This window comes from Pectinophora gossypiella, chromosome 25, assembly GCF_024362695.1.
Source record: "Pectinophora gossypiella chromosome 25, ilPecGoss1.1, whole genome shotgun sequence".
NCBI classification, from domain to species: domain Eukaryota; kingdom Metazoa; phylum Arthropoda; class Insecta; order Lepidoptera; family Gelechiidae; genus Pectinophora; species Pectinophora gossypiella.
The window spans coordinates 3,274,775-3,286,479 of NC_065428.1; the positions used below are offsets into that span (position 1 = coordinate 3,274,775).

Sequence of the window (11,705 nt, forward strand, 5' to 3'; positions counted from 1 at the left end):
GCGAGTAGGTTTGACTATCAGTACATGCGCCATTGTTGTATGATGCATTTACTGACAAATAAAAACTACTAGTAATTTTGTAATTTTAATTTTATTGTAAGAATTTTAATTTTGGTTTTAATTTTGATTTTAATTTAATTTAATTTTATTTTTTTAAGTGTGTAATTAATTAATGTAATATGGACCATCATGTCTGAAATAAATGATTTTTGATTTTTTTTTGATTTTTGAATAACATCCTGTGAATCATCCTGGGGCACAATGTTTCGTGTTCCACTGTCGTCATAGAATAAGGAATTACTTTGTGGTCCCTAGTTTGGTTAGGACATTACTGGCTGATCACCAGATTGTCCGAAAGTAAGATGATCCCGTTACTACTTACTGATGTATGTAGTCGTTACGTGTGCCATGTCAGGGGCTTCGGCGGCTCAATAGTAACCCTGACACCAGGGTTGATGAGGTTGGTACTCCACCTCACAACCCACACGATAGAAGAAGATAGAATAAGGAATAATACTACGTGTAGAACGGAAAATTTCCGCTCCCCACCAGCGGCGAGCTAGATTTACCTCACCTCCCCTCGAACATAGTTTAGACTTCAATCGTATGGCGTCAGACGTCACACACAAACGACCTTCGTGGACCAGTGGTTGAGCGTTGGGTTCACGATTCGGAGGTCCTGGGTTCTATTCCCGGTGGGGACTTATCACAAAAATTACTTTGTGGTCCCTAATTACCGACTTCAAAAAAGGAGGAGGTTCTCAATTCGACCGTATATTTTTTTTTTGGTTAGGACATTACAGGCTGATCACCTGATTGTCCGAAAGTAAGATGAACCGTGCTTCGGAAGGCACGTTAGGCCGTTGGTCCCGGTTACTACTTACTGATGTATGTAGTCGTTACACGAGTCATGTCAGGGGTTTTGGTGGCTCAATAATAACCCTGACACTAGGGTTGATGAGGTTGTAATCCACCTCATAGCCCACACGATAAGAAGGAGAAGACCTCAACAACACTGAGGGTTATTGTAGAGCTGCTAAAGATCCCTGATATGGCTCATTTATTTATTGACTTTTGATACTAGTATGAAATCATCATCATCATCAGCCCATTAACGTCCCCACTACTGGGGCACGGGCCTTCCCCATGGATGGATAGGGAGATCGGGCCTTAAATCATCACGCGGGCCCAGTACGGATTGATGGTTATTAACGACTGCTAGTGCAGCCGGGACCAACGGCTTAACGTGGTGTGCGTTACCCCAACAAGAAAGTATCTCCTAGAGTTATATGAGTAGAACGTATAGTTGGTGCCTTATCTGCTGTAAATGTGCCCCCACATAAAAAATGTGTGCCCCCTGTCGTTTCGAAAAAAAATCGAAAAAACGATTCTTGCTGGGGTAACGTTTTTCTAGCAGGAAAATTCTAAACGAATGATCGGAGAGAGAAAAACTGTGCATGGCCAGATAGCTTATATGTGTGCCAAAATGTGCCCCCAAAAATAAAATCTGTGCCCCTTCAGATTTTCGAGATATTGCATTTCCTGCTGGAGTAACGTTTTGATGAATAGTATATCTCTAAAACCATTGCATGTGCCCCTGTAGAATAAACATACGCGAGTAGCTCTTAATGTGTGCCCCTTTGTGCCCCAATTAGATTTTAGAAAATATTTATAGTTTTCAAGTTATCGCGGTTTTATGAAAACCCGAAAAAACATCGCAGCGCCTAAATGAGACAAGGCATAACTTCGCTGAAAACTGTATTCGGTCTTTCTTGACGCTAATAATAACCATACAAAGTTTCAAAAATGTTCATGCATGCGTTTTTGAATAATCTTGCTAAAAGTAAAAACGATGGTGTCATAACTTTGACGGCAAAATACAAGGAACTGGCACAATCCCAGATGTGTAGGTGTAAACCAAAATCTTGTGCCTTTAGTCAAAAATATATGGTGAAAATATTGAGCTTCAAATGTTACGCATTAAGTAAATATAAACAAAAAACCAAAATATGTAAACAACGGCTGGTTATCCGACCAAATCTGAATGACTACTAAAAAGCGACGGATTCATACATATCGATGACCTTCTTTACTTTACTCACTAACCGGTTCACACGTGTTGTGCCTGAGTACACTGAAGTAGAAAAGTAATAACTAATAAAATAAAGTTGTTATTGGATTATATTTTAATAGCTGTTTCTATGACCTTACACATGATTAAGTACATTTATAAGAGCCATTTTCAAATAAAATGTACATGTGACTAACATGCTCAAAATCGTGACCAAACTGTTTTGTGACATACCTGTATTTTTATACTAATGTAAATAATAATTTCCACATCAACAAGCTGTTTCATTTATATAGTCACAAGGTGCATTTAATATATTTTTTAATTAGCCCTCAAAACTTTTGAACGCGACTGTAAGGACAACAGCTTAGGTATAATACGTCCAATAAAGAAGGTCCTCGTTAAGTATGAATCCGTCGCTTTTTAGTAGTCATTCAGATTTGGTCGGATAACCAGCCGTTGTTTACATATTTTGGTTTTTTGTTTATATTTACTTAATGCGTAACATTTGAAGCTCAATATTTTCACCATATATTTTTGACTAAAGGCACAAGATTTTGGTTTACACCTACACATCTGGGATTGTGCCAGTTCCTTGTATTTTGCCGTCAAAGTTATGACACCATCGTTTTTACTTTTAGCAAGATTATTCAAAAACGCATGCATGAACATTTTTGAAACTTTGTATGGTTATTATTAGCGTCAAGAAAGACCGAATACAGTTTTCAGCGAAGTTATGCCTTGTCTCATTTAGGCGCTGCGATGTTTTTTCGGGTTTTCATAAAACCGCGATAACTTGAAAACTATAAATATTTTCTAAAATCTAATTGGGGCACAAAGGGGCACACATTAAGAGCTACTCGCGTATGTTTATTCTACAGGGGCACATGCAATGGTTTTAGAGATATACTATTCATCAAAACGTTACTCCAGCAGGAAATGCAATATCTCGAAAATCTGAAGGGGCACAGATTTTATTTTTGGGGGCACATTTTGGCACACATATAAGCTATCTGGCCATGCACAGTTTTTCTCTCTCCGATCATTCGTTTAGAATTTTCCTGCTAGAAAAACGTTACCCCAGCAAGAATCGTTTTTTCGATTTTTTTTCGAAACGACAGGGGGCACACATTTTTTACGTGGGGGCACATTTACAGCAGATAAGGCACCAACTATACGTTCTACTCATATAACTCTAGGAGATACTTTCTTGTTGGGGTAACGCACACCTTAACGTGCCTTCCGAAGCACGGAAGAGCTCGAGATGAAAACTTTTTTTTTTGTGGTCACCCATCCAATTACCGGCCTTTGCGAAAGATGCTTTACTTCAAAAATCGCAGACCGAGCGCGTTAACCGCTGCGCCACCGAGCTCCTCCTAGTATGAAATATCTGATTTATACGAACAAATGCATATTTAATAACGTAAATATTAAGTAACTGGGACCGACTACTTAACGTGCCCTCCGAGGCACTGATAGACATAATTTTGGTCAGTCGGGTGATCAGGGGGGCTAAAATGGCCACATCGAAGCAATTCATCTAAAAAAGCAATATTGCAATTTGACATTTGCGCATACATACTTAAAAGTAAATGTGCATTGCTAACAAATGTCAAATAGCAATATTGCTTTTTTAGATGAATTGCTTTAATGTGGCCTTTTTAACCCCCCTGGCTGCGATGTCGTAATTATCTGGATCAAGGTGATTTTGGGAATCGAATCCAGGACCTCCAGATAAGAAGACTATCGCTTTAGCCACTAGAGGCCTTATCCATATGGTCCTATGTTGTAAACAAATGCAAAACGATATTATGATTTATCAGGTATTTATTATTTATTTACTTATTTCTATTCAACTTATTTATAGTTTAATTCTTATCAATGTCTAATGAAATTCTCTTCGTAATAATATTACCGGTTCGTTGTTCGTCTATTACGCATTTTCCTGTCTCTGGTACTAAGAAATACATACCGTTAAATTCAATATCACTGTAAATTATATAGTTATCACTTGTGAACACGACTTTGTACGGGGTTCCTACGCTTATTATGCCAATGTTCACCATCATATCTGTACTATAGTCTAGTTTGTAAATAGCTCTATTATACGGTTGTATGAAATGAGCTTCACCATATTTATCAGTAGTCAACGAATAGATTTCATCCGCAAACAGTTTGGCTTCGCTTTGGCCGTTTCTCAGTCTGTAAACTGCAAAGGCATAAGAGAAATATATGTCGTTATTCTTATCGATAATGAAATCATCGATTTTGTAATTCGTAAGAGATGGTATGTCCGTATGTATTCCATTTTCGTAGATTTTAATGCCATTTGCTGTGCCGAATTCGGCGTAATACAGTTTGTCTTTGAACTGCATGTGCCAAACTGTTCTGTTGAATTCTGTTACGCCGTCGGTGAAATTATCTTTAGGGTTGACTTTGTAAACACTAGCTTCTTGGGAAAGGTAAAGGTCCCGTGTCGCTGGGTCAACTGCTCTTGCGAACGAGAAATTGACGTCCCATATTCTGTTTAAGACCACATTGTCAAGGTCATAGGCGCAAGTGTAATATTTTCTTCTATTGTCTTTAACGTGGAAGTAGAATATGTTGGAGGTTCTATCGATGGCAATCTGGCCGATCTGTTCGAAGCCTTCCAAGACGATCATCTTCCGGTGGCAGATGCCCCCGACGCAGGAGTCGCAGCTGCCTGCTGAGACGGCCGTGATGAATGCCCCTAGCAGGCAAGACAGAGCGAGCAGCATGGTGGTGGCTGGAAAGACATAAAATCTCATAAGTATACAAGTATCGGAGTTATTTTTGCGTTTCGTAAGTAAGTGAAATGATTATTTTTCATAACACTCAAAAATTGTTGTTTCGTTTGTCTGTAAGAATAATGCACCTAACACATTGGTTGAACGTAAAGCACACATTACATCTTGCGATGGATGTACTTCTGCCTACCCCATTGGGATGTAATCGTGAGCTTATTTTTATGGATATTGGGACTACTCCTAATCAGGGAACGAGTATTTTTTTATGTGACTTATTGTAGATTGGCGCAAATGGCATGCGCTACTTGGCCGGACAAATGAACAAGAAACGAAGAGTTATAATTTTATACTGAAAGTCGAATTGGTGTGTGGCAGTGGAATTTTCCGTCGCAAAATTCCACTTGATATTAATTCACAATCATGGTCTGAATCATCCCTCTCATATTCGTTACGGTGTCACTAACACCCTGTACTTATACATATATACAGGTATATAAAATATTATGTGCTTATATATAGATATTAAGTGGAATTTTCTGTCGGAAGATTATTACAAAAATTGTTTTTTTTTTTAAATTATTATCAGTTCCATACTTTTGCGACGAAAAATTCCACTTAATATCAACTCAGAATCATGGTCTGAATCATCCCCCTCAGTAATCGTTACGATGTCACTAAGTATATTATAAATATAAGGGAGCCTCATATCCCTGATTTAAACGCGGTAAGAACCCGTTATTATGTGTTTTAATTATAAATATAATGTTTCATAAGTACCAGGTATCTCAAATTCTAAATAGTATCTACAAAAACAGTATTCATTTCTGAAAAGTGATACACTTCCTACGTTATCTTCAATAATTGAGTAAACAAAAATAATTATGAAGATATCTATTTTATACCAGGGATAAATTCCGATAATATAGGTGAAAGGTTGGCATGACAAAACAGGGTAAGTAGAGTTGGATTTCTACTGAACTGAGAGCGAACAAAGTTCAGCTGCTTATCTTTCCGGGAATGTCGTAAAAACCGACAGAGGGATTGTGGATTTTTGTTTTTTAACCCCCGACGCAAAAACGACGGGGTGTTATAAGTTTGACGTGTCTCTCTGTGTGTGTATGTGTAAATGTGTATGTGTCTGTCTGTGGCATCGTAGCTCCCAAACGGATGAGCCGATTTTAATGCGGTTTTTTTTGTTTGAAAGGTATATCAGTCGAGAGTGTTCTTAGCTATGTTTGGTGTAAATCGGTTCAGGTCTTCAAGGTCATCGGTCGTTTGTTAGGTGTGATAGGAATGTTACACGCTCAGTTTGCTTGCAAGCATATGTGGGATAAGTTATTTTTTGCTTTTTATAGGGTTTAGCATTTTTAACCTTTTGTCATAATAATTGAGTGCTTTTTTTGGTCGGGGGTTTTTATAACACTCACTCATGCCTAGCTGAACTCACAAAGATAAAATTGAATTGAAAAAGTCTGAATGTGACGGCGTTGGTTCAATGATGATAATAGATAGAACATCTGGCATGTACAAGAGGAGGACCCGGTGGTGTAATGGTTAACACGCTCGTCCCGGCTTGGCAAGACCTGGACAAGTCCCGTCGTATTGTGTTCTGTTCTGACACGTTGGACCATAACGGAATTCCATTTGCTTCGATACTGATACACTTCTCTTGCTTCCTTCACTCCACATTCATTAATCGGGTCACGATCCGGAGGACCCGGGTTCGAATCCCGGTGGTAACATATCACAAAAATCACTCAGTGATCCCTAGTTTGATTAGGACATTACAGGCTGATCACCTGATTCCCGAAAGCAAGATGATCCGTGCTTCGGAAAGCACGTTTTGCCGTTGGTCTCGGATACTACTTTCTGATGTAAGTGAGTAATCGTACAAGAGCCATGTCGTACATGGGCCCTTGACCCTGACACCAGGGTTTATGAGGTTGGTAATTAACTTCACAACCTACATGATAGAACAAGAATGGCACTGACCAAGGTTTGGGTTAATTTAGATAGAGAAAAAAAAATGAGAATATACATTCATAATCTGCAGTGGAGCATTTTGGTGAAGTATGTACCGTATATATCCCGATCAAATCAAATCAAACTTATATGGGAGTATTTGTCCAGAAGTGAGACATGGTATAAACAATATTATAATCATCTCCTTAGCGTTATCCCGTTTTTCACAGGGTCCGATTACCTAACCCGAAGATTTGACAGGGTCTTTGGACTTCGTATCAACAGTGGCTGCAAGTTGTCTTTGATTACTTGTGGCTCTGCCCACCCCATTAGGGATTACGGGCGTGAGTTTATGTATGTATGTGTATGTTGACAGGTTCGGTTTTTACAGAAGCGACTGCCTATCAGACCTTCCAACCCGCGAACGGAAAACCCAACCCAATACAGGTTAGGTCACATACCTCCGAAAATGCATTTCTCGGGAATGTGGGCTTCATCACGATGTTTTCTTTCACCGCTTAGCACGTGATAATCATGATCCAAACATGAATTCGAAAACAAATTCGACAATCATTTGGTTTAGACCTTTGCTGGATTTGAACCCGCGACCTCAAAGTGAGAGGCAAGCTTTCTGCCAAATAGGTAACCACGGCTTTTTTAATACAAATAATAATATACATGAAAATAATAATAATAATAAAACACTTTTTTGCACACACATTTACAAAATATTATATAATTAATGTAAGTAATTAATATGACTACGTAATTTAGTTTAATAACAATAATTTTAATATTTATTTTGTTTTGTAAATATTTTCTTTTTTTTGGTGCAACAAAATATATTTGTATTTAATTATTTTGTGTAAGTATTTAATTTTCTGTAAGTAAATATTTATTACGTTATTGTGGAATCCTTTCCGAAATCTCAATTATTCACATATATAATTAAGTATTATCTATGTTATAATTTCACAATAATTATTCACTTATTTTTCCGCGTAGTATGTTGTCAATCAGCTCAGTGAGATCATGCTGATTCCCTAACAGGTAGAATAATAAAAGAGCCGAGACTTACCCGCAATCCAACTGTATTTTAAGCGCCTGCACTTCACAATGCCACAACTTACTCGTAGTTAACTCGCTATCTAACAAGTTTATTAATTTTTAAGGTTCCGCAGAACATGGCGTAAAACCCTGCACAATAAAACATTACACAATACAGCGCAACAAAATAGCGACAAAAATAAATAAGCAATAATAAATAAATAAATATAATATGAAGATGTCACTATTGAGGATATTGATACTGATTCCGGTACACAAACTTAATTTTATTTTAAGCTATAAGTACCTGTCATTTTCTTATTCGCCGAAAAGGAAAGGGACGAGTAATCGACAGGCATAAAATTTATAAAAGACACGTCAATTTAATGCAGAAATTCAAACAATCGCATATTAGCGACATGCCTATGTGATTCGCCCGGGTTATTAATTCATTTTAAAATTAACAGATCACAATCATCCGTCCTTTTCCTTTTCGGTGGGAAAAATTAGGAGCTGTATGCAGGAATCACGCCCGTTAAAAGAATAAAAAGTTCTCTCGTGTACTTCTATTAATTCACACTTTCAGCGGTTATCGAGTAATACAAATATAACTCTGCCTACCCCTTTGGGTACACAGGCGTGATGCTATGTTATGTTATACTAAAACGATAAAAAACAAGAAATAATTATATTAATACAAATATTATAATATTAGTTATTTGACAAATTGTTTTGTTTTTTATGTTTATTTACTGTAAATGTCTTCTTTATCATAATGTAATTGTTAGTCCGGAACCCTCAAGATACGGTGAAGATCATAATTTGACCTTTGATGGTTTATGTTTTATAATCAAGTGTCTGTCTGTTATCTTACCACCAGAATGCTAGGCATTGTTTTTAGGCAACTGTACTCACAGTATGTATGGTCCCAAATATGCTGCCAACACACAAGGATTAAGGGGGTAGGCAGAGAAAACGGATAAAATCAAAAACTGATAAAGTAGTTCAATAGTATTGTTGTGTTTTGGACTTTTGCGGCTCAGTAATAGCCCTTAGGGTGGTATTAATAAACTAATATCGGCCTCTGTGGTCCAGTGGTTAAGCGTTGGACTCACGATCCGGAGGCCCCGGGTTCGAATCCCGGTGGGGACATATCACAAAAATCACTTTGTGATCCCTAGTTTGGTTAAGACATTACAGGCTGGTCACCTGATTGTCCGAAAAGTAAGATGATCCGTGCTTCGGAAGGCACGTTAAGCTGTTGGTCCCAGTAACTATTTACTGATACAAGTTAGTAATTGTTAAATGAGCCATGTCAGGGGCCTTTGGCGACTCAATCATAACCCTGACACCAGGGTTGATTAGGCTGGTATTCCATCTCACAACCCACACGATAAGAAGTTTTGATATAAAAACATCGACTTGAGCATGATCTTGAGGGCAGTCTTAGCTGAGATTCGTTTATTAATACCACCCTTAGTCCTTGAACACCCCGGACACTTCATACACAAAAACCCTCGTTTTACACAGATACTACACATTGACGTTATCGTATACAATATACAATCCCGATGACCCGATTACTCTAGCCATAGAGGCAGCCAATCAGCTCGCGACACCAAACACTTCAGGACCCCGATACCGACCCCGCCGGCGTGGTCGACGATTTCCCTCATTCAGCGCTTATCGCTATCGACCCACTAGGGTCGATTAATTCTTTCAAATATTTTTCCTCTCAGACGACGCCCTGAGCCGAGGTTCGCGCCCAACTGGGCACCCTCAGGCCTGTTGTCTTAAACGTTGTACCGGGTGAGAGCCTTCAGCGCTCCCCATTTGTCCGGCCAAGTAGTTAATGCCATCTGCGGCAAATCTACAATAAGTCACGTCAAAAAAAAGTTATCGTATACGCGCAACTGTATGTGTGTGCCGAGGGTGGGGGGGGGACTGGAGGGGGGTTAAGGTACGCTGGTAAGGTAGGAGACGCTGGTGGGAAGCGTAGAGAGTTGCCGTCCTAGTTCTACTCTATGACCGTGGCATCAAGGGTTCATGAGGTAAATCACAACCACAACCCACGACAGAAGATCCGCTATTAGATTTTCCTTAGTATTTTTCAGGATTATTCAGAATTTGCCTTTCAACTGTTTTAAGACAGTAGTTAAACAAAAACTTTACAAAAAAGGTTATTATAAAGTTAGTGATTATTTAGAAGATGTGAATGCATGGGATTAACTGTCTGAGAACTGATATTAGGCAGCTAAATTACTCAATTGTATACCAATATTTTATGTTTTTTTTTTTTTTTAAAGAACGTCTAGGGCCCTGTGCCGAGGTTTTTCTTGCAGCTTCTTTTCCCCGGCTATACAGGTTGTGAGAAGCTGCAGTAGTTTTAGGCGGATGAGACTTTCGTTATGTAAAAATTGACGATTCAAAGTGTAACTATGTTACCTACTGAATAAACATATTTTTGAATTTGAATTTGAATTATGTATTCGTTCCACTACTAGATTTTTACATTAGGCAGTTTTTTTTTTATTTGACGTGACTTATTGTAGATTTCCGGGGGATGCCCCTCAGTATTCGTTACGATGTCACTAACATCCTGTATGTTTACCACCACCACTAACGATCAGTCGTAATATTAATATTAATATTAAACAGTATAATATACTTGTGTTGTTTTACAGGCCCGAACCCACCCGATTCACCCAATTGTCCGAAAGTAAGATGTTCCGTGCTTCGGAAGGCACGTTTAACCGTTGGTCTTGGTTGCTACTTAAACTAGCTTTAAGACTAAACAAAGCTGGCGAGGATTGGGTGTGTATTATACATCTCTGCCTACCCCTTCAGGGACGCGGCGTGATGCTATCTTATTATGAAATGTTATTTGGTAAATAAATATTTTTTACTTTTTTTAATGTTGACAGAGGATGACAGAGAAACTTGCTGTGTCTACTTATCATGGTTTGTGGATTCGTTAAGGATTGTGGGCCTAAATCTATGGACAACATGGTTCATTTTGGCTTGGTTTATTAAAGATTTCGGCGGCATTATTTACTTGGCCGGACACATGAGTAGTGCGTACGTTCTCATACCTATTAGTGTGCGTTGTATACTAAAACAAACATTGTTTAGAAACATATTGAAATAAAACAATAATGTTTTGATTGTTTTTCAGTCCGCGGCTAGATAATTGTTAGAGCAAACGCGTTGTGTTTTGTATTATAAAATATACAAATAATCTTGTATTATGGTAAGTTAATCCCAATGTGCAATATTTACATAATGGCCCGATTCCTGCTGTCACCTCCTAATTTTACGTTAAGTTATACCTGTCATTTTCTTATCCGTCGAAAAAAAAATCTAATTTTATTTTAAGTTACACCTGTCATTTTCTTATCCGTCGAAAAAAAGGGACGGATGATAGACAGCTCTTAATTTTAGGAAGAATGAGTAAATTAATGAATAACTCGGGCGAATCAAAAAGGTATCTCGCTGGTATGCAAACCGTTTGACGTGTGCTGTCAACATAATTCTGTCGGGTTATTGGCCAATGTAAAATTTTTAGACGGTTGTTTTAGATTTGTGCTTAAAATTGACGTGTGTGATAAGAAAAGGACAGATGTAACTTAAAATTAGATGGTGTGTACTGGATTCAGCGCCATTCGTGCTAATTCCTGTAAACACTATCTAATTTTATTTTAAGTCCTGTCAATTTCTTATCCGCCGAAAAGGAAAGGGACGGTTAATCAACAGGCATAAAATTTATGGAAAACACATCAATTTTAAGCAGAAATTAAAAAAAGCCCTCTCTAAATTTTAAATTGGCCAATAACCCGACAGAATTAAGTTGACAGCAC

At 38.1% G+C, this 11,705-nt stretch overlaps 1 protein-coding gene across 1 annotated transcript; it reads right to left on the reverse strand.

The window, feature by feature from the left end:
* Window positions 1–3,880: 3,880 nt before the first annotated feature.
* Window positions 3,881–7,954, reverse strand: LOC126378167 (uncharacterized). Its single transcript, XM_050026365.1, has 2 exons — window positions 7,880–7,954; window positions 3,881–4,838 (listed from the first exon to the last, which is right to left on the reverse strand). Exon 2 carries the CDS (start codon window positions 4,828–4,830, stop codon window positions 3,940–3,942), a length of 891 nt encoding a protein of 296 aa, XP_049882322.1. The 5' UTR covers window positions 4,831–4,838; window positions 7,880–7,954; the 3' UTR covers window positions 3,881–3,939.
* Window positions 7,955–11,705: the final 3,751 nt, after the last annotated feature.